Genomic DNA, 23,469 nt, shown 5'->3' with positions numbered 1-23,469 from the left:
AGAGAAGCCTTGGTTACATCAGATGCCTGTGCTCATCTCATCGGCCCTTCACAATCACCTAGGGTCCTGGGTGGAGGAGGGGAGGCTTGGTGGCCTTGAGCAGAATAATACTTAATTCATGACCAACATTAATCAAATCGTGCCATTGGGGTCAGTCTGCATTGTAACAGGGAACACATATTCTTCAAAATGCAGCCGCTGGAACCCTCTTATAATATGCCTTTATGTAGAAGACATATTTTGTCTTGGGTGTCTGGCCAGGCTCTACCTCCCACTCTAGGACTTGTGGCCGTTCCCCACCTTCTCCCAAAGCCCCTGTTGAAGGAACAGCATCGGCAGCCATTTTTTGTTCAAAACCTTTTTCTCTTTGGTCATGTCTGCCTGCACTAGAGATAAGCACCTGACCCAAATGCAGCTTCCCATAGGCAGGCTACCTGGGAATAGAATCCCTGTCTTGAGAATTTGAGCTAAGAGATACAGAGACTGTGTCCAAAGACTCGATCTGAAAAAAACTAGAGAGCCAACCAATGCTGGGTGGATATTTGGGGGCCTCTGTGCAGTAGAAGAAACCCATCCCAGAGAGACACAGAAACAGAACAGACGTATGGAGAGAGGCAGAGACGTCACATCCTAGTCCCAGGGAGCTGGAGATCAGGAGTAGCTACCTCTGTCCTCAAGGGCTCTCCCATTCCCAACAGCCTTTCTCATGATGTTCCCCTGTTTTTTATACCTTAAGATGCCCTGAGGCTTTTAAATACCCCTCCCAACTCTTCATTTGAGATAACCTGGATAGCTTGTTAGCAAAGAGCCTACAAATTCAACTATGAAGCCGATCAAATCAACGCCCCTTCTCCCCCAAACATCCTTTTATCATAAGCAGTAAAAGCCTCAGGGAGCACCACTGAAGGAGTGATTCCAGTTGGTGTGTGTTCAAAGATGGCCCTGTTGGGTGGGACTTAAGGAGGAGCAATGACAGCCTGGTACCAGAACTGTAGCCTTAAGGAACACCCATGATTGAAGAATTCCACTCTGTGAGTCTTACCAAAGCCCTGCTAAGACTGCATAGGGTGTTTTGGAAAGCATCTCCTTCAAGTCCTACAGTGGGAAGGATGTGGGCTGGGAGTTCCACAGACCCAAATCCAAATCTCAGCTCTGGTTACCTTGTTGGAGCCATTTCCTCTTTCTGACAACTATTTCCTCAACAGCAAAATCGGGATAAAGATATCTACTCAGAGTTGGTGCCTAGTGCATACTAAGTGCTCAGTAAATGGTCCTCAGTTTGTGGTCACTGTCGTGAAGCAGAGGGCAGTGCTGTTGAAAATACAGGGCTGCACATGCAGGAGCCGATTAGAAAGCAAAACTGTGTGGCTTCTAAGTGCCCTCTTCTGTGGAGGCTTGAACGGTCTCATAAATGTCATTCAACATTTTTATATCCTGTTCCTCAAGGAGACTGGAAATTCCTTCAGAGTGAATTAATAACCTGCACTTTTTTTGTATCCCTGAGAGTGAGCAGTATAGTGTCTTAAACATAGTAGGCACACAGAAAATAAACATGATTTTGTTTTGAAAAATGTCTAGGTAGAGTGATATAACCTGTAACTTCTCTGCACAAGACGAAGGGGCCAGTTACCCTGTGAATTCCTATGATCAGGAACCAAAGTGTCCTGTTTGCATCCCTTCTAGTACCTTGTCCAAGGAAGGCACGTGACACATATTTACTGGATGGACAGTTGGGTGAAAGGATGGAGGCAAGAAGAGGTGGGAAAGCCTGGGGCAGACAGGAGCCTCAGAGGCCAGGCTCCATCCCGTTTCTGATGGTCGGCTATCTAGCCCCAGCTCTAATGTATCCCATGGTGGGGACTCACTACCTTAGGGTTTCATTCATTCTGCATTTCTTGAGCACCTACTATGAACTGGGCACTATAATAGGTACTAGAGATAAAGATAAGAATACAACCGGACCCCTGTTCAGAAGAAGCACAAGGGCTGAAGGTGGAAGAGGACTGGTGTGTACTAGGCTTGTCACAATGTTGTCAAGCGTCATAGCAGGTACGTACACAAAATGTGATGGGGCCCAGAAGAGGGACTTAGTCCACTGGAGGACGCAGGATGGTGTTAGGGAAGTCCAATTCTATTGCTTACAAAATTCCTTCCTATGCTCTGTCCAAAACACCCAATTTCACTGAGGGGGGAGGAGAGATTTAAACAGGGGTTAGTGGAATGCCCATCTCCACCTTCACCTGCAGGACCAACGGGACTTTTCCTGGTTGCCTATGTGAGCTGTGCCTTGAACCTTTATGGAGGGGGAGGCATCGACTGTAGGCTGAGCCCTGTGCGCTCTGCGATGGGGCCAGTGTCCCTCCTGTGTGTGTTGGGGGCTGGGCTGGCCGTGTGGCTCCCCCGACCTCACACACCACCTGCATTGGGGCTCAGGCTCAGACTGCTGCACAGGCCCTCAGCCGCTAGCTCTGGCTTCTCTCGGGCTTGGCTTCCTGTCCTCCTGGAAGCCTTGCCTCGTGACTCCTGACTCCCTGGTAGTTGCTATGGGGTGAGCAAAGATGTACACTGGCCCACAAGCTACTTGGGTAGATGATCTAGAAACATAGGAAAAAAATTAAATATGAAAATTTAAAACTAGTTGTAGAGGAGTTTGATTTACAAGAAACGAGTCTGATTTACAAGATAATGCTCTTCAGACTGTCCTTCTATACGCAGCCCCACTGGCCCACTGACCACAGGATCTGATTGACCAGTGTTGACATTAACACTTTGGAAGACCAGCTCTTTCTGTCTGAGGCTGTGGAGGAGGGAAGCGTGGTTTGAGACATGAGGGATGGATTGCGAAGGGGTTCCTGGAGGAGGGGTTTGGGGAGCTGAGAGAATACAGGGGAGGGTGTAATGCACATTCCTAGCCCATGTTGACTCACCACAGATAATACGTTAGCCAGGGCAGCACCCAGGTAGGCTGCAAACAGAGCTGCAAAAGAACCAAGAAATAGTCAGGTGACTAAGAGTGCCTCGAGTTTACATATTCTCTCCCTATACGTTTTATGCCACAAATGCTATCTCTCAGGTTAAAAAAAAATCGAGTTATGTTTCTGTTGCTTGGCAGCTTTGAAAAGTGTTAAATTCCATGCAAATTCTGGTACAACTAAGGCAGCAGATGAAATTTGTTAAAAAGGACCAGAATTTAGCTGTTACATTTCTCCTGGGTCCCACCACCTTGCATTCTAGCAAAGGAACACTTAGGAGCATAAACCATAAATGAACATTTTACTATACAGCCAGGGCACGTGAATCCCAGAACTCCCTGCTGTGATATTTCATCACAAGTTATTAACATAATATGGGTTTCCGGGGAGGAACAGCATTCTTTAAGCTTGAGGAAGACCACATACACCTACTGCCTCATCTTCTGGGCTTTGTGTGTGGAGGGTACCACTAGGCTGGCCACTGGGAAGACCCAAGTGCTGGTGAGAGGTGAGCTTCCGTGAAAACGGGCCACAGTAATTGGGCTTTGCTTCTGAACTCTCACTTTCTCCACTAAAACCATCCCAATGGTCCCTAGGATATTAACAACAGCAAACCTTTATCAGAGAGTTACTGAGTGCCCTGACTGCATTCTTCAGCATTCCTACAAGCATTATTTGAAGGTTCTATGGTTAATGTTTGGGTGCATAAGGTTAACTGCTGTATCTGATGTAAACTGCCCAATTGCACATATAAAGATTAATTTGCATAAGACTTGCTCTGTCGGAAAGTTCCAATCACCAGCACGGAAAGCAGCAATCACATCAGACAGCCCATGGGCAACAACCCAACAACCTCCGTCTGAAAACTCTGTCTCCATGTGGCTGAACACTTAGTGTTCAGTGAAAATAGTTTTCAATGTACTAATCACTCAAGGACCATTCAAAACAGTTTAAAATAAAAACGCTTTTATAAAGCAAACGCATCCTCCCATTTATCTTTGGAGGACCAGCAGAATTTCCACAGGGCGGTTTCCCTGTGGGCATGGATGCCGGCATCATCTGGGGTGGAAAGGGAATCCCACTGGCTGTACCCACCGCAGGCGACGGCGAGGAGGTGTGTCTGCCAGGTGATGACGTAGAACATGCCTCCTATGGCGATGCAGGCCAGCGTGCTGTTGAAGCCACACAGCCCGAAGTAGATGGAGTCAAAGGGTGTCGCGAGAGTGAGGGCTGGGGGAGAAGACAGGCTGAGTGCTGTGCGGGTCGCGTGGCCCCACCCACCAGCCCCAAATCCCTCCACAGTCCTCAACCCAGACCAGTTACCAACACCAAAGTATGTATAAAAAGGACTTTTGACTATTCAGTGAAAAAACATCTAAAGGAAAGAGATGGCCTTAGTCACATGCATATCAGTGGTTAAGCTGGTATGGGTACAAGAGACCATTTTGAGTAATGATCTGAAGTCTGAGTGAGAAGTCCAGAGAAGGTCCCTTCCCTGCCAGAAAGAGGTGGGTTAACAGAACCTTAATGTTCTCTAATGGAGGACAAATGCTTCTTATCGTGATTAGAGATAAGATTTAAAATATAAACATGCCTGGAAGCAACTCCTCCCCAGCTTTTAATTTATACTGAAGTGGAAATGACTAACACCAGAGCCTTTCCTGAGGACAGCTTTTGCTCAGGGGAGTAGGAGGGCACCAGCACCCAAAATGGAAAACAGGTGTAATGGAAGGAGGGAGAGTTTATAGGAATAAGCTGGTGGAGCACTGAAGACAAATGGCACCATTTTCTTTGGAGCAGGCCCCAGATAGAGCATCCTTATGGCCCACTAATAAGGGGCCCATTAATTACTAATGACACTAACCTGCTAACATCCCCATGGTGGATCCGATCGCAGCATGCCAGCAAATAAGAGGTGACGATATGAACAAAGCTATGAGGAAAATGCCTCCAGTCCAGGGGTTGTCGCAGCCGTACACTTGGCCGATTCCAACAGGGATGGCTCTCAAAAGCTGCACGTCCGACAAGAGCACACGCGATTATGGAGGCAAAAGAGACAACTTGAAGCTTGGCTGGAAAAGATTTGGGGCCAAACCCTCCACACTAATATTTTGCAACAGTTTTCCAAGATATTTTGAAATAGGTTCACTCTAAAAGGCACACAAGATTTATTGTTTTAATCTTAAGTTCTTAGAAGAGTAAGGGGTTAAAATGTCATTTCCTTTATTTAGAAACATGAGGGTAAGGCACTAAACTCTCAATGGAGAGAAACTGAATACTTCAAATGAGGGTGTTATTCATTCGAAAAGTAATAGATGTCTGACCAAAGTTGGGGTTGAAAAACTCTTGTAACATTTTTTTAAGCTAAAAACATGATGAGAAGGCTAAATATTAGATGGAAAAGTGGTCCTTTTTGTTTCCAAGAACAGCATGTCTGAGCTGTGGTCACGTTTGTGCAGTCGTCTGTGTGAGGAGGTGGACTCGTATCCACAGAGCAGCCCCTGGGCAGGTGGTATCCTGGCATCTGTGGGTTTTATTGATAAACCTGTCACGTGGCTGATGGAGGAGCACCCTGATGTGTTAGGCCTCCGTGTGTCTCAGGTAGCGGACCTGTGTGTGAATGAGAAAGGAAGGCCAGGGTCCACTGTCGAGTGGGCACTTTCACACGTACTCTGGAGTTTGGGAAAAGGATCCAGGGCACATGGCTTCCCCAGAAGATTGGGTCCTGTGTTTTGGAAGGTTGGCCAAAGGCCCTTGAGCAAAGAAACGCTTACAGGAGGGGCTCTGGGCCCTGCTGGGATGCACTGGGGTCCGTCCTTCCCCTTGTGTATATTTCATGATGAGGCAGTTCTTCCCTCAGCCCAAGTCCTCTGAGGGCTCCTCCTGGGGTGCAGGGGAGGGAGGTCCTGTAGCTCCAGGGCCCTCGCCCCACACGAGAGTGTGCAGGGACAGGACTGCAGGGTAGTCTAGTGGGCAACCCTCTGGGCTTCGTCCTCCATTATCCCAGGACAGAGAACAGGACTGGGCTCTGGCATCGCCATGCGGGGGATGGCGGGACAGGCAGAGGGTTTGGTGCAGAGGCAGTGGTGCTGGGTCCTCGGTCCCCAGCCAGTTGCACCCTCCAGCAGGCTCTCCCCTCGCCAAAGATCAGAGGAGCTTGTGGGGCCTCAAAATCGTTGGGAGGTTTAGACCCTCTCTCTGACATCTACCACTTATTTCCCCAAAACTCAAGGCTCTAGTTATAATTGTCAAAATGACAAAACATACTCATTCTTACCATAATCCATTCAAAATTGGCCAGAAAGGTATTTCTTAAAGAATAACCACCAAACATTGAATTTGTCTTTCCTGGAAATTTGGGGGTTCTAAAGCATTTGTACAGTATTTTCCTTTTTTTTTTTCATTTTTACAAAATTCCTAGTTATCTTTTCAATTGAAAACGTGGTTTGGAGCATGCAAAATATCTTAAACTTGCCTTTTCTACCACCATTTCCCCATAGCACGCCAATTAGAGCAATTTTGACTTCAAAAGATACTGGTTGGTTGAATATCGCGCAAGGGAAGCCTGAGGGGCTGAACTGGTAACAGCACCTTTTCTTCATGGCTCATGAAGGTACACACCACACACACACACACACACACACACACACCCCGACAAGGGTGGGGCTAATGTGAACACGCCTCTTCCTAGATAATGCGTCTTGGACAAATGGAGGGCTCTTTCTGTCCCCCCATGCCACTGTCTCCTTCAACTGTTCAGAGAAACTAGGCACCATTATTTCTGACACAAAGTCCCTTCAACAAGCCCAGGTGGCTTTGTGGTTAGATGATGAATTGCCAATAACAAAGCTCAGAGTGATCTCTAGCCTATGGAGTCATTTAGTGTAACAGAGAGTAGGGGGACCTCAGAGAAAATGGGCCCAGTTAGAAAAGAAGGCTGATGGGCATAGTTCTCCAGGCTGACTTCACGCTTTTAGAGTAGCTTCTTATTTAGTTTGGCAGACTGACAGCGGCCAGCAGTATATTCAGAATACTTGCAAAAAGCTTAAAAATCTCTGTTCTATAGATATTTCTTAGTGGAGCAACACCTGTGCTTTAACGTGTGAGGATGCCCCAGAGAGCAAGGGGAAGCAGCTCCCCAGGCTGGAGCAGAGACTTGTCCAGCCATCAGATGGCAGTGTGTGCGATGTGCACATCTTCAATGATTCAACGACATTGAATGAGAAAAAAAATACACAGAGTCGCTTAGATTGAAACTGGAGTAAAGCACCAAAAAGGCTTTAAAAAAAAAAAAAAAAAAGATAAAAGAACCCAAGTCTAGGAGTCAGGAGGCGGAGTTCTAGTCTTGACTTTGCTCCTTACTGATTAACCATGTGACCTCAGGCAGTCTCTTAACCTGGCCTTAGTCTCTCCCCCTGTGCTATGATAGGACAGTGTGTGGCCAAAAACGGCCTTTTTAGCTCTTAAAAAGAGGAAAGAACAAGCTGGTGGCTAATGAGATATTGAGGTAGAGTGTCTCGCACAGTATAATTGGTAATAGTTGGTAATTGGTATATATTTGGTAATTGGTATATATATAATTGGTAATACTTGTTACTCATGGATGTTTCTGACATGCAAACTAAGTAAATGCCACTTTAACACTGAGTTTGGACAGACGCTGTCCTTCCACCTTCCACGATACCTACCAAGGGCACTTGGACCTCCGACCAGGTGATATTGGGCGTGGAGGAGGAGGGCTGCAGCAGCGTCGTGGGGAAGAAGAGGTTGTAGTGGCCCGTGGCCGCCAGGTACAGGGTCACTGCGATGTTGAACGGCAGCGTGAAGACCGGGAGGTCCCACTTGCTGAAGATGGTGCCCAGGGCGCTGGAGAGGATGGGGCTGAGGGCAGAAGCACAGGAGATGCTGTTCAAGATGCTCCCTGGCCCTGACACTGGCCTGAGTGGGTTTAGGGGGGCCCCCTGTGCCTTCCCAGGGAAAAGCAGCTGGCTGGCGCCCTCTCCCAGCCGGACTGGCCCTGGGCAGCTCCTCCCCTGGACCTCCTTCCTCTGCGCCTGCACAGCAGCAGGGTGGATACCCAGACTCAACTTCAGAAGGAGGGCTTTCAGGGGAGGTCCTAAGGCGGGGGCCACAGAACTTCCCTGAAGAGCCGCGGGGCTCCCTCCGCAGGCATGGGGAGAGAGCGCCGGCTGGAGAAGTGGCTGATGGTGAGGGGAATCACATTCATTCAATCATCCAACAAATGTTTGTTGAGGAGCTGAGAACACTCCTGGCCGGGGTGCCCTGTGGTTTCTGCAGGTGAGTGAGGACCTGGAGCCTGGCCGTCTGAGGGCTCTGGGCAGGGCTGGGCCTGCAGCCCACACTGGGAGGCTGTCCCCGTCTGGTCAGGGTGCCCAAGGACAGGGCAGCATGGGGGGAGCAGGAGGGATGGGAAGAGTTCCAGACACTGACAGGACCTCGTAGTATGGCTCTTAACCTCTGTGGGCCTCAGTTCTCCTCCCTGTGCTCTGCCGGGGTAGGACCAGGGGCTCGTTTAGATCTTACAGAAATGAAGAGTAAAGGAGGGTACGTACTGAGATACTGTGTACAGATCACCTAGCACAGTGGTGCTGTTGCCGTATAACGTCAGTAATTACTTCTAGCGGCCGTTTCTGATGTGCAAGCTAAGGAAATGCTTCTTTAAACTCCATTGTGGACAGACAGTCACGGAGTTGGGGTAGAAAGCCTGGCAGCCCTTGATCTACACCCACAGCCTCAGAAGCAAACTTACCAAGACATGGACATCACGATGACGGGGAGTAGAAGCCACCAGTAATAGTCGCCTTTGTCCGAGAACACAGCCATCAGCAGCCCCACCAGCACCCCGTTGTAGCCGTGAAGTCCGGCTGCGATGGCGGACCTGGGAGGGGGAGGGCTGGTGAAGAAGGGCTTCCCCGAGGCCTGACGCAGGGCGCTGCCTTCCTGATTTTCCTTCTGAGTCAGGCTTTTCTCAGCCGGAGCCTGACCACACACCCCTTCAAACCATCAACCCTTCACAGTCCCCTAGACAATGTGTGGTTGTTAAAAGTAACCAGGCAATAGTTGTTTTGAGTGATTAGTGACCTTATTTTGAGGGGTTTCTGAGCCGGGAGCCAGGCAGTGAGGATGCGAGGCTGGTGAATGTCCCCATGGGGAGCTACCTGTGGTCTCAGGCCTGGACCCTGGGTTTCCTGGGACTTACTTGTCCTGACTCAGGATGAGGGCTGTCAGGGTGGACACCACAGTGCCCAGGCAGCCCAAGATGGCCCACCAGGGGTTCTGGACGAAGAGGCCGAGGACGATGAGGATGCCACTGAGGGGATTGTTCACAAACATCACCTGGGATGTACCCCGGAGGACCCAGTCGAGGAACTGGAACACTGGGGATTTGTCTGAAATGGAACCAGTCAAGGCGTCAGTCAAGGCTCAGCTGTTACACCTCTAGGCGAGGCCCCAGAGGGCGAGGGGGTGAGGGAGGCTGGGCATCCAAGGTGGGTTCAGCTCCCTGCTGTCATCTGCCACAGAGGAGGGTAAACCAAGAACCTGAGGGGGCATCTGACTGCCCAGAAAACCCTTCAGACCCACTGAGAGCTGGCTGTGGTCTTTGGGTTGCCATTCAGGCAGTGGGTACCCTGTGCGACCTGTGCCCCTGTGAGAGTGGAGAGAATTTTCAAGAGCAGGGATCCAGAAAGGAAACTCTTGCAGCCCAGCAGGCATCAAACCCATGGCCTGAGGTCTGGAGGATTGCTAACGGGAACCTATTGGAACAGTAGACACGGCTCTCCCATGATCCATCTCTAGGGCAGGCATTTTTCTAGAATGCTGGCTCTAGAATACCAGTCCTACAATGTGACATTCATATTTTTTTTTTTTTTTTTTTTTTTTTTTTTTTGCGGTATGCGGGCCTCTCACTGTTGTGGCCTCTCCCGTTGCGGAGCACAGGCTCCGGACGCGCAGGCCCAGCGGCCATGGCTCACGGGCCCAGCTGCTCCGCGGCATATGGGATCCTCCCAGACCGGGGCACGAACTCGTATCCCCTGCATCGGCAGGCGGACTCTCAACCACTGCGCCACCAGGGAGGCCCGACATTCATATTTTAAAAAATTTTTTATTGGAGTATCGTTGCTTTGCAATGTTGTGTACAATGTGACATTCTGAGGGGATATTTGAAAGCACATGACTGTTATGTATGTTCAGAACCGAGAGCTTGCACACCTACATGTATTGGCATTTACATCCTGAGAGACTGCGTGTGTGTCATAAGAGTGAAACTCCTATCCTACCCTACCCTACCCTATCCTATCCATGGGAATGGGACTCGGTCTCATCTACAGAGATCTGTGCAGCATGTTTCCTGGGGGACGACCAGAGGGGACGTTTTTAGGGATAGGAGCAGGGGCTGTTCTCACGGAACCTTTACCTTTAAGTCCCTCTCCGCACTCCTTCATCTCTCCTGTGATGTACCCGAGGGCTTTGCGGACCCTCTTCCCGCTGGCGGCCAGGGAACTCTGAATCCAGGAAGTCTTGGAGATGCCTGTTTCTACCTTTATCTCGGAGCTCTCCTCCATGGTGTCCAGATCCTGTCCAGGGACAAGAGACGGGCAACAAGCTCCCACATTCTGAGCCTCTCACACTGAGGAGTGACTTGCTTGTTTGGGGACAAGCTAAGATTTTCACTTGGTGTTTAGTGAAATTGCTATTTAATCATTTTTGTTTCTGTAGACCAGAATATCTTTGTTTGATCTTTTACCTCACTTAATATAGGCAAGAGCCTTGCACAGTCAGCCATCTGTATCATCCGTGGATTCATCTAACTTTGGGTTAAAAATATTCAAAAAAAAATTTCCAGAAAGTTCCATAAAGCAAAACTTGAATTTGCTGCACACTGGCAACTTTTTACATAGCATTTACATGGTACTTACAACTATTTACATAGCATTTACATTGTATTAGGTATTGTAGGTAATCTAGAGATCATTTAAAGTATTCCAGAGGATGTGCATAGGTTATATGCAACTACTATGCCATTTTATGTAAAAGATTTGAGCATCCACAGGTTTTGGTACACATTGGGGGTCCTGGAATCAATCCCCCATGACTGTAGAATAACAAGACAATATCTTTATCCTCATTCTGTGGATGAGGTCTCAGGCATGGCTGGAGAGGTTCTCATTTGTAAAGGTCAAGGTCAAATGATAGAATTTAGATTTACCCACAGATTTTTAGATTCTTTTTTTAAAACAAATATTACTTCTACTGTACCATACTCTTTCCAGAAGAAAGTATCCCCTCCCACCCCAGCATGTCTAGTCTTTAAAATTTAACTGTCCATAAAATTAAACAAGTAAATGTTCTGTTTTGAAAATTGGCACCAGCTTATTTCCTAAATGCTTGAATGCTGGATTCAGAGGAAGAGGGATAAGAAATAATTAAACTAAAAGAAACATGAAACTTTATACAGTAAACTGAAAAGTAGACATCTTTATCCCATATAATTATGTTTCTGGAAATATGAACTCAAGAAAAGTTTGCCTAAATCAGAGGACATCTTTTCTGGACCTCAGCTCTCTACCCTGCTGCGGACTCTGTGATGTGGGCGCTGCCCCTGATTCGGGCCACTCTTTACTTACCAGCAACTCGACCGTGGGCTTCCGGTATTGGTGGGGAGAAGGGTCTTTGGTGCGCCTTTCCTGGTGTTCACCTTTTCCAAATACTGGAGTTGGCAGGGAGAACATCATCTGTTAGGACCTCTACCCTGGCACCTTAGCAGCAAATTTCCTGCAAGGCTCAAGTTGGAATACTCAGCACTTTCTACCCCAGTGAGGATGCCCCAGCCTCTGCACCTGAGGCAGGAGGACCCCCTCCTCTGCTACTGCACACACCCAATGGGGCAAGCTCTTTGGGGAAAAAATGCACATCTTCATGTAAATTGGACATTTTGCAAGAATTTAGGGAATTCAGAGACTCAGCTGACTTTTAGTTAAGAGGCTCTGATCTTGTTCAACTCCCCTATTTTTTAGGTGAGGAAACAAAGCTGTCTGTGAGCCCTGAACCCAGGGTTCTTTTCCCACATGAACACGAAGATTGGTATTTATGAGGCATTATTGCTCACAAAGCATTAAACTGCCCGAACCATAGGAGGTCTGTGTTCAAATTATACTACAACTCTTTCCAGCTGGATAACCTCAGCTGTTTTGGTATTTTTAGGATGTATGTCTTAGAATTTTAGGTATTCTAGCAGCAGCTTCTTGTAGGATTAAGACAAGTGATATCCATGTTGTCACTTGAAACAGATTTTGGCATGTCCTTGTAATTCTAGAAAACTGTTATTAAGTGGCTCTGAATGTATTTTTCATTATTACACGATAATTTATTTGTAAAGGTGAGTAATTTCAGAAAGGTTTTAAGTATCATGAAAGGCGGCCCTTGGAAGTTTTGCTGTTTATGCTCTGGTGCCCTCTTGTGGTCAAGTGTGAGAATGGCTCTCTGGGCTCAGAATGCCCTGTATCTTCAGACAATTGGCCATTCTGTCTGCATTCATGAGGTTTCAGGGCACCTAAACACTAGAAGAGATACGTCAATGGCTCTGTGCTCCCCCATCTGAAGGAGCAGGGACTGCAAATACCAGTGTGGTTGGGAAGTTACACGATGCCAGAGAAACAAATTAAGGAAGTTTGAAAGGAAGAGTAGGAAGCAAAGAGGAAGACTCTAGACTTTGAGGCTAGTGTGTTTGATATCCTGATGGATTCTCAGCTTCTGTCTGAAGCGCCAGCTCTTCAGCAGCTTCCGCTAACCCGCCTCCCAGGCTCCTTTGCGTGGGGCTCTCTGCTAGGCCCTCTTTCACCCCAGCCCCCAACCACTCTCCTAAGAATATGTTTGCAGGGAGATTGTTAACTTTTTGAGGCAAACTAGGCTTTCTTCCTGAGGATGCCCTGGGGCCTCTGTCAAACACAAACTCCTGGGCTAAAGGGGTCCTTGATTTAATTCGGTGCCCTCTCCCCAGTGTATGAGGTTTTCCCAGAGCACCCCAGGCCATTTCTCTGGCTGGCTACTTTGGGTATAAAACAAGGAGGCTCAGACGAACTGGGGCAAGAAAGTCATATGCTTCTGGGAAGCATGTGATACTGTAAAAGGACGCTAACCCAGGAATCAGTTTTATCCCTGCCATGCCCTCACCAGCTGTGTGACCCTGGGCAGGTCGCCTCCCTTCTCTGGAGGGCAAAGTTAGATTGCGCCTCTGCCATGGGTCTTCATGACGCTGCTCCCACCATGCATCTGACTGGGGAGACCCCCACTTGACCCCACACCCCTCCCCCGCTGCCAGCTCTTCCCTGTTTGAGACAACATGTCCTCAGCATCCAAATTCAAGTTTCTGGCTTCCCTGCTTTGGCTGCCCTCTGGACCCCCCTCTTGGCCTTTGGGAGCCCCTCTCCTCCAGGGCTCTCCATCTGTTCCCTTGTCTAGACATCACCACTGTCTAGCATCAGGACCAGCATCAGCATTAGGACCAGTAGCATCAGGATCAGTGGATTAGAATCTCATGGAGAGCTTTTTTGGGGGTCATTTTAAAAGTGCAAAGTTTTATCTATTTTTATTTTATTTTTTGTATTTTGGCTGTGCTGCATGGCATATGGGATGGTTCCCTGACCAGGGATCAAACCCAGGCCTCTGCAGTGAACGGGCCGAATCCTAACCATTAGGCCACCAGGGAACTCCCTCATGGAGAGCTTTTAAAACTCCTTCTGCCACCCAGGCTGCTTCCTGGGTGAATTGGATTAGCACTTCCGGGAATGAGATGCAGGTGGTTCCAATGTGCAGTCAAGTTTGCAACCTCCTGGCCTAGACTGACAGAGTCAGCTGCTTGTCGTGGCTCCAGTCTCCCCACCCCGGGGCGTCTATAGACCCTGGAACCCGTGGCTGTGGTCAGAGGTCGGAGGTGATGAGACTGAACCTCACCCTGTGGCTTTCCCCACTGCCTTGTGATGGAGGTGTTGCCATGGTCCCCATTTTAGAGGTGAGGAGATCAAGGACCCGGGAGCGGGGTCGGGGTGGGGATGGGAAGCACACACCTTTGCTCCTTCTGCGAATGGATGACCACTCGATGTGGAACACGTTCCTGGGCTTGGGGTGCACAGCCTCCGAGCCCTCATCTGCCTTTGGGCTCGTCGTGGGCGGCTGCTCCCCAGCGCTGCCTGGCCGGGGGCAAAACAAGACAGGTCAGTGTCCCATCCTGGACCACCCCCCGAGAGGCAAGCAGAGAGTGCGGGGAAATCATGTGCGGAGCCAGAGGAGCAGTGTGGTCTGAGCTGCAGCAGTGATTGCACCAGTATCTGCAGAAAAATCCCTCTTTTCCATTCTTCCCGATGAAAATTCCACTTCCTTTCCTCACAGAAACTGCATCTCAGACACCTGTCAGTGTCAAAATACGGATGGGCCAGCCTGCCTTGTTTCCCCAGTAATGCACTGCTCTAAGACCTCCTTCACTCGGCCTCGGACTGGCGTGGGTGGTGGACCCAAGCCGACCGCCCGTTCCCGTCCTTCACCCGGTGCCCTGGCCTCTGCCTGCGGGAGGGACCTTGTGTGTGGGGGTCCTCAGTGCTCGCTGCACATCAGAATCACCTGGGTGCTTAAAAAAATGCCTGACCCCTACCCCAGACCAATTTTAAAAACTGGAGTTTTTAATGCCCAAGATGTTTTAGGAGGTGGCCCTAATGTGCAGATTGGGCTGAGAACCTCTCATCTAGGGTCTTGCTACTCAAAGTGTAGTCCCTGGACCAGCAGCACCAGCCTCCTCTGGGAGCTTGTTAGAAATGCAGAATCTCAGTTTCCACCCAGACTGATGGAATCAGAATCTACAGTTCAACAAGACTCCCCAGGTGATTTCTGTGCACATTGGTTTGCTCTGTGGGGAGCTAAGAAGCTGAATCAGCTACAAGAAACATGTCTACCCTTGTGGAGAACAGAGTAGCTTATCACGTGGACAGGGTTTCTCAAATTGGGTCTGAGAATTGACAGTGTCAGGTCACCTGACACATGTTATGATGCATGCCCCAAACCCTACTACGCCCGACCCACACTGACTAATTGGAGTACGTGGTGGTCCCCGAGGTAGGCACTTCTGACACTTTCTGCTTGTGGTTCCAGTGAAGTCTAGAGTTAGATGATCAAGTGGCTGCCTGGAATAGTGGAGAGCTTTCACACTGTTACTACATTTGCACGCTTTTGTAAGTTAACTCACTTGGGCATTGTTATCACCAAAAGATGGAAAATCGAAGCTCAGATGATTTCTGAAGCATCCTACAGACAGTGAGCCGTGTGGCTCTCAGCCCTCAGTCCTCTTCTCTGCAGCTTTGCTGCTCAGTGTCTGGTTTGTGGACCAGCTTCACGGACATCCAAGGGAGCTTGTTAGAAATGCAGACTCTCAGGTCCCATCTCAGACCCACTGAATTGGAATAAGTTTTTTTTTTTTTTAAATGAGATCTCCAACTGACTTGTGTGCACATTAAAGTTTGAAAAAACTGGTCTAGATCACACTGCTCATGTAGAAACAACATTAGCAAAGCTGAGAATATAGCAGGACCAACAACCGGAGTATGTGGGACATGTGTGAGCAAGGAAGGTATTCTGTCTATGCTCTCATAGATTGAAAGGTCACACATATGACCGTGTCCCTTCCCTCTAGGCTCGGGATGGGAAAAAAGCTCCTGTTTCACTCATCACCCTGCCCGTGGGTCACCATGGAGCCATAACTCCAGAGGCTAGAGAAGCCCCCTTGATCCTGTGCTTAAGACACACGTGGAATGTCAGCCTGCCCTAGGGCACCTCTGCAGATAGGTTCTGGGCAGGGGGCGTGAGGACCGAGGGGATATTATTGCATCATCTGGCAAAGCAGGGCATTCTCCCATAGCCAGTCCACAGTGTACACCTCCCAGGCTGGAAGGACACCTCTGCTGGCCCAATGCTTCTCATTTCTCACGTGCCAAGGGTCAGCCACCCTAGCCACACCCTGCGCAGAGCTATATTTTGACCTTAGCATCATAGGTTCAGACTTGCATGGATCTTCAAAATCGCAGTCTACCTCCCATGTCCAGAGAAATCACCTCCCCCCACCCAAGTCACATAGTTTATTAATTATGGCGCAGCCAGGAGCTGCACCCAGGTCTCCAGACTCCCAGTTCACTGCTCTACAGATGGCCACAGAAGACCTGGTTCCTGTTTCCTGCCCTGGCCCTTTGCTTTCAGCAATTAGATTGTGCTGCTTGCTCAGAGCCCAGGAAAGTGGGTCAGGGTCCACAGTACTATGTGTTCCCAGAATCGATGTCCCAGACACAGAAACAAAAATGAAGAGTATCTTTCTTTTCCTTGAACACATTTTTTTTCTTATTTGGGGTGACTGGGGAGGCAGCCCCAAATGTGGTCTGACATAGTGCTGCTCCTGGACCTCCCATGGGCAGGACGGGAGTGCTGAGCTGTAGACCAACCACCCAGTGGGGGCGATGGCCCCTCCAGATGTGCCGGCCAAGCGGTGAGGATGACAGGTGGGAAGGATGCCACAAGGAAGATTGGAGAGAAGATAACACATTTCCTGAGGCTGTGAAAATACTTAAAGCTAAGGCGATAGCAACTTACCACTACCTTTGGGACAGATTCTCAGGGCTTTCATAATGGATAAAGGCAATTTCAAAAATATCATGAACACATCTATCAAATGCTCTAGAAATAAATGTTCCATTGGTGTGGTGGGGAAAAAAGAAAACAACGAAAACACTGGCCAGGAACCAGCATCGCTCATTCTGCACGGCATTTTGCAAGTCAAGTAATTTCATCAACAGTTTCCCGCACTGCAAGCACGGCGCTCAGAAGGAGATATAGAGACCCCGTAGAGCTGACCTTGCAAACCCAACCTACAGAATGATGAAAGATATTTCGGAGGGTACCTGCTATTTCGTTCTCACATAGTTATGAAGATGAAATCAATGTTTGCAAAATGTTGGGGAAACTAATTTTGCAGCGCTCATATCAGTATCTCCTCAGGGAGGCCATGTCTCTGGAACAGCTTGTGCTCTGGGCAGGGTGGGTCCTTAAGTCAGGGCAGGCCTGGCATTTTATACCTACCATCACCCATTCCTACCTCGTGTTCCTGTCTGTCACCTTCACAGGATGGCGGGATCCTTGACAGCCTGGGTTACAGAGGTTTACCTTGGCACTTCCAGCACCTAGCGTGAGCCTGGCCTATTGTAGGCACTCAGAAGTATTTGTTGAATACATTAATGAGGGATAATTATCCTACACATTTTGATTTCTGAATAGTAAAATGAACAACCGTTGGCGATTTCGGGGTATGAACTATTAAAAAATAATATATCTCATTGTAAATGTTAAATGCTTGATAAATATTGAAATAAAAGCGAGTCTTTCATAGGTTAACGATGGTAATAGCTGAGTTGTGTAGGGATTTGGAAGTTTCAGGGCAAGAGCTGATTATCTCCAGCAGTACCTGGAGAAAAGAAAGGAAGTTTATAGATGTGATAAAGTGATTGGTCGTCTATGACCAACCAACCAGAAACCCAGAAATCCTTCATGAGTCGATAGAAGAACCCAGTTAATGAGAGAGAATAAAACAGGCCACTGAAGACAGAGATCTTGCTTGATGTGATTTGTTTTGGTTAACAAGAGATTACACCAGGTGGTTGAAAACCCCAAAGCTTCTTGGAAGAGGGCACCTGGGTGTTCCGAAGCCCAAGAACACATTTTTTTTCGACAATAACTCACTCTGGAGGGTTCTTTCCAGCTTCCCCTTCCCCCCGCCCCCCAGCATCATGGCACACATAAAAATAATACTGTGTGACATGGTGCAGAAAATAGATGATGATGTTTATGGCCTGGGCCTGAGGACTCTGGCCACACCAGCCACCCTCTGTCTGCTTCGAGGACTAAGGGCTTTGCTTTCTTGGCTCAGCTACCCATGTGCTGAGAAGCTCTGTCCTTGAGAACCTGCAGGTAAACCTTAGCAGCTGAGGAACTCCTCGGCTTTCCCACCTGGTGTAGGAACTGCTGCTCCCTCCTTCTCTAACAAGCCTTTTAAGTGTCCCAATGTGTGTAGCTTCACACTGGGGCTGTTCAGGACCATTTCAGGCGCACGGTCCCTGCCCTTGAGGATTGCCACCATCCTGCGTTTTAACAGGCAGGAGTCCAGTGATGCTTTCCTCCCATTGACTCAGAGAAGGAAAAAATAGTCATGAGCCATAATGATTTGTTCAGAAGCACTTTTTTTTTTCTTTTCTGGAGAGTAGTATCCCATAGTACCCACACCTCTACTGACTGCTAACATACAGAAAATGCCATCTGTTCAAATATCATGGGTAAAAAACATTTTACAGAAGAGCCCACCTGTCAAATACAAGTTTGAAGCTTACTGCAATTTCTTTGAGGGGAAAAAAACAAACCCAAACCATATATGACATCTTTCAGAAGAGGAAAAATGATCTAGTCTATTTTACTAAAATCAACCTTTACTCAAGCCTTTACCTATACTCCTTCTACAAGCTGTCTTTCTCAGGTTTTGAACAGGTTTTCCTGTCTCCTGGAGGTGGACCAATACTGTCCATCTATCACTAGCAATGCCCAACATATAGAAGATCTGGAACCTACTATCAAGACCCTTTTGTCGTCCCTCCCCAGATCACTGGGTCTCTTATTCCTCCAACGTACTGTGGCAGACACAACCACACACCACGAGGCAATTTCCTAGCTACTATGCCAGAAGGATTTTTTGAAGCGACAATAGTATATAATTTGATTTTTTCCTACACCCAGTTCTACAGGATAACACTTTGGCCGCAATTTGGGCATATGTTTCCCCATGTGGAAGTTGAGCTTTGCACTGCGATGTGTAATTTTCAAGGCTACTCTGTGTGTGTATATGTGCGTGTGTGATATAGATACCTGTGGGTGCTAAATGAGGTGCTATCTTTTTCTGTGAATTTGTGTTTAGTTGACATTTTTGAAGATCATTCTATAAACTATCAGAAGCATCGAACGTTAGAATTGGAAAAGGCTTTAGAGATTATCCAGTCCAGCCCTCTCATACAGTAACCCCCACCCCAGTACCCGCCCCCTCATAGAGGAGGAAATGAAGGCTTGGAGTATTGGGAGGACTTTGGTGTCTCTGTCTGATGCCATGAAAACATTCATTAGCATATATGAGTTGGTCCTTCCTTTAACCTCATGATGCCTTACGACAACCTCATGAATGAGGCTGAAGAGAGTGCAAAGGTCAGAGTGCCCATTCTGTCACTGGGGTAACACCTGACTGACCTTCCTTTAGAGTGAGTTTTCACTCTCCTTCCCCTATTTACACCGAGCTCACACCTCAGAATTACCTGTCTACATTGTCAGTTTCCCTCCTTTCAATCCATTCTGTGCTTCAACTGTTAGACCATATCATTACATGACTCTGTTACTCAACAATCTACATGGCTCCCTGTTGCCAAGAGTACAATAATGCTCAAACTCCTCTGCCATGCTTTCCAGGTATCCCACAATGTAGCTGATTTCATCATCCTGCTCAGCCTTCCCTGCCCGACACACACCCTGCCTTGGCATTCTGGCCTCATCTCTGGCCCTCTGTGCCTCATCTCTGGCCCTCTGTGCCTCTTCTTGCTTAGTTTCTATCCACACTTCAATGTCTGCTTTATGTTCTACTTCCTCCATGAAGCCATCCTTGGCTTACTTGGCCACATGGATCATTCCATTATTTGCAGAAGGTACCCTAGATCCATCTTTTGGAGTTAGGGCCATGGTGGACTTTTATAGTTACAATGCACATGAAAATTTTCCAATCAAATGAAACTACTTGAAATTATCAGTCCTTTATAACCAAGTGAACTTTAGGTCTAGGCATTAGCAGAAAAAAACTGAGGCCCAAAGAGAAGTAGCTTCCTTGAGGCTACACAGCTAATTAGTCATGGAGCTAGATTTTGACGTCCTGGTTTTGATTCTTTTCTCATGTAGTGTAGGTGTTTTACAGATAGTTGGAGCCTTCGCAAATGGTATCAATGGACTTGTGACTTTTTTATTTAAAAAATTATGAAGTATATCATACCTTAAAAGGAGTAACAAAAGTCACCAAAAACAAATAAAAAGAACCCACCTGTGTACCATTGCATTTGTGACATTCAATGAAAGCCCAAGGAAATTCTGGACCATTGTATACCAGCTTCTTCTCTTGTGGCAATGTTTCCATACACCCTTTCCCCACATCCTCTTCCCTGTCACCCTTTCTTTGCATTACCAATGGCAAACATAGCTAACTGATCATAGCACTCTTTCCCAATAAGTTTCAATACAGCCTCAGAATCCTTCTTAACACAAAGCTCCAGACAAACAATAGCAGTTAATCACAGTTGGCACTTGAGAGTAAACTTCTTTTCCCCTCTAACCTTAAATGAGGGTGTGGATGCTATACAAGTCTGAGAGAAGGGGTATGTGAAAGTAGGCAGAGGCCTGGCCGTGGGCTTTCCAAGACTCACAGGATGGCCTAACTTCAGCAAGTTCACCAAGGCTCATATCCTTTGGGGCCAGTTTTTGAGGAGATCCCATTCTCTGATCAGATAACTTCAATGTCCTGGAATGTTGTTCCTCATGGCATGGCTATCTGTTTCCATCTGGATGTTTCTACATCCACTCTCTGTAGCTACACACAACATGTCTAAAGTAATCTAAGATGGCCATGTAAGAGAGGGCCATTGAGGAGATGGGCTGTTAGGCTGGGATGTTAAGATATTCGCGGTTCCTGAGATGCTCTAGTTCTATTGGCTTGTCTGTGGAAGGGGTACAGGACCTGAGGAGAGAGTCCAAGGAGCCTGGACCAGGTGCCTCCACCCTGGAAACAGCAGGTAAGGAAGGACTCCTGGGAAGAAGGTTTTCAAATCTATCTCATTAGCATCCCACAGTCAGCTCAACAAGGGGCTGCCCTGGGAACCATACTGATGTCAGAGCTGTGGGTTACAGAGTTGTGGAAAGGATGATAAATAATATGACGGCTCATCCAGTGGGCAGGTAGGTGGTAAGGGGATTTGAGGGCCGACGGGTTAACCTGGATCCATCACCAGATGAGCAAGAAGAGCTCAGGGCTGTGAGTTAGAACACCTGGGCATTTGTCCAGGCTCATTTATCACCTGGGCAGGTTCCTGGACAAGCCATGGTTTCCTCATCTAAAAGGAAAGGGTTTGAACTATAACTATGTAAGAGCCCTTCCAGCTTCAAGCTTCCAGGATCTGAACTCTCTCTGGAGTTCTTAATAAGGTCCCCCATCCCAGGATTGCCCTCCTGCAGCTCAGCAGAAGAAAGGAATGGAAAAAGATTGGCCTACCTTTTTTCTCTTCCTCTGAAAACTCAGATAGATGGTCCTGTTGGCTAGGGCTCTATCTGATTCATTTCTCTCCCCCAGGACCTCTTACCTGAGCTCTTTTTGATTTTCTGCACAGGGCTGGAGGGATCTAGACCACCGGGATTTGGGAAGAAGCTTCTTACCAATTGGGCGGCGTCTCTGGTCCTCAACTCAGGCGCTGGACTTCTCCCTAAAGCCGAACCCCTTCAGTTCCCAGAGCCCGCAGCTCATTCTCTTACTGGCTTTCTGTAAATTCCCTTTGTGTTTCCTAACCCTATGCCTTGTGCACGCCTTCCACTTGAGGAAGGGTACCATGGAGGAAGAGGGAGAGGAGAGACAACGTTCTTCCAGCAGCTTGCTCACTCTCCGACCTTCCTAAACTCCCCGGGGAAGACTGGCTTGACTACCATGGTTTCCCCAAACTGGTTTGATCAGGCAGGTTTCCTTTAAAGGGCCAGAGCCTGGACTGCCTGATAATAGCTTCCCTGTCTTCCCTCAGGCATCACCTCCCAGTTACTCCTCTCCTTAGAATTCTTGCTCCAGTATTTGCCTTTAAAGCAATTACCTAAGTGTTGTCTCCTCCGTGTGCCAATTTGCCTTCCCACATCAATGAACTCCCTTAACTCCCCCCACCACAGGCAGGGCACAGGCTGGGGAACAGTATTGCCATCTGCGTCTTGATGGATATTTCTGCACAGCCTAATACTAGATGCTGTCTTTCTGGTTTTGTGGAAATGTTTAGACCTTTCCTCCTTCTGACTTCTGCTGACTGGGTCCTGGGGGCTGTCTCAGAGCAAGAAGGGCATGACCTAACCCCCGCATCCAAAACGGACTCTGAGCTCTATATATTAGGGAAGCGGCCCCCCCAAGTCCCATGAGGCCTTTGGGGGGGGCGGGGCTCTGGTGGGCTGGAGTCTGGGGATGAGGCCCAATCCAAACATGTTTTGTTTGGCTTTGTGAGTATGATGGGTCAAGCATCAACTGTATACCCACCCCCACCCCTGCACATGTATACCCCCAACCCCCCTCAGCGACAGGGTGTGAGGTGGCTACCCAAGTTCAGAAACAGAACCTCACACTGAAGATATTAGCTACACCTGAGTAGACAAACTCCCCACTGACGTCAAAGGCCCCCTTCTCACAAGGCCAGGTGTTTTGGAACTGCAGAGGAGGGGTCCTGATCACGGAGGGCCTCATGAAGAAGGAAAGCAAACAAAAGAGTGAGGGAGGAGCCCTGGAGGGACCCACATTCCAGGGCGGGGTGGGGAACTGACAAGAGGTCAGCTTACTGCACAGGGGGCCTTCCTTTGGTGTTGCAAGTTCAAGGCCCATGGCTGTCTGCTGAGGACACGTTCCTTGTCCCCCCAGCTGGCTGGTCTCTTGGCTCAGCTCTGGAGGTCCATCTCTTGACCTCTTGCTCTAGCCTCTCCTTGAAAGCTCCTGAACTTCCTGTGGTGTGTTCACTCCAGCCCCTAAGCACCTAAAAGTGACAGGGAGATGCTACCCACGTACAACATGTAACCAGTTTGAAAAGACAAGAAATGATCACCCAGGAGGGAGGAGCCACCCAGGAAATTCTCACACGTTCCATGAGCCAAACGGAGCTGTGTACTCAGAAGTGTGGTGAGTATCTGTTACGCACACTAGATTAGGGAGGGGCAGTCGAGTGCTCCTGGAAAGCAGAAATCTGAGGTGGACTCTTGTCCCCTGAGGGTCTTACCAGAGGCCACAGCTCAGATTCTGGGGTATCCCCAAGATAATCTATGCGTACAGATTATCTCCTGGAGGGCTTGGTCATCAGAATTTACTTCAGAACTAAGTCTTCTTCATAATGCTTATGGCTTCAACTCTGCATTTCCAACTTCGTAGGGGGGAGGAGCCTGCATTGACCTCCAGGAGCCAAACTTGGGGAGGTCGGATTCCTCCTCTAGGGGAAAAGCCTAGAGTTCCTGTGGAATAAATGAAAGCCGAGCTAGAAGTTCCCCGGAGAGTTACTTCCTTTACTTCATTCTGTTCCAGCAGCCTGTGCAGCTGTAGAGGGGCTGGCAACTCCTAGTTATCAGTTCACAGAGAATAAGGACTTATCTA

General features: G+C 48.2%; 1 protein-coding gene across 1 annotated transcript in view; it reads right to left on the bottom strand.

The window, feature by feature from the left end:
- SLC14A2 (solute carrier family 14 member 2) overlaps positions 1 to 23,469 on the bottom strand; it is a gene marked incomplete at its 3' end in the record, with an annotated part of 61,626 nt that overhangs the window by 221 nt on the left and 37,936 nt on the right. Inside the window, exons 11-19 of the mRNA XM_081252236.1 lie at positions 14,060 to 14,182; positions 11,621 to 11,703; positions 10,411 to 10,570; positions 9,193 to 9,382; positions 8,743 to 8,871; positions 7,661 to 7,853; positions 4,837 to 4,984; positions 4,068 to 4,202; positions 2,928 to 2,977 (exon numbers count right to left, since the gene is read on the bottom strand). Coding sequence (XP_081108362.1) covers positions 2,928 to 2,977; positions 4,068 to 4,202; positions 4,837 to 4,984; positions 7,661 to 7,853; positions 8,743 to 8,871; positions 9,193 to 9,382; positions 10,411 to 10,570; positions 11,621 to 11,703; positions 14,060 to 14,182 — 1,211 coding nt within the window. The remainder of the gene's footprint in view (positions 1 to 2,927; positions 2,978 to 4,067; positions 4,203 to 4,836; positions 4,985 to 7,660; positions 7,854 to 8,742; positions 8,872 to 9,192; positions 9,383 to 10,410; positions 10,571 to 11,620; positions 11,704 to 14,059; positions 14,183 to 23,469) is intronic.

This window comes from Mesoplodon bidens (genome assembly GCF_964165515.1).
Source record: "Mesoplodon bidens genome assembly, chromosome: 13".
Classification (NCBI taxonomy): domain Eukaryota; kingdom Metazoa; phylum Chordata; class Mammalia; order Artiodactyla; family Ziphiidae; genus Mesoplodon; species Mesoplodon bidens.
This window is presented reverse-complemented; position numbering and strand designations above follow the sequence as displayed.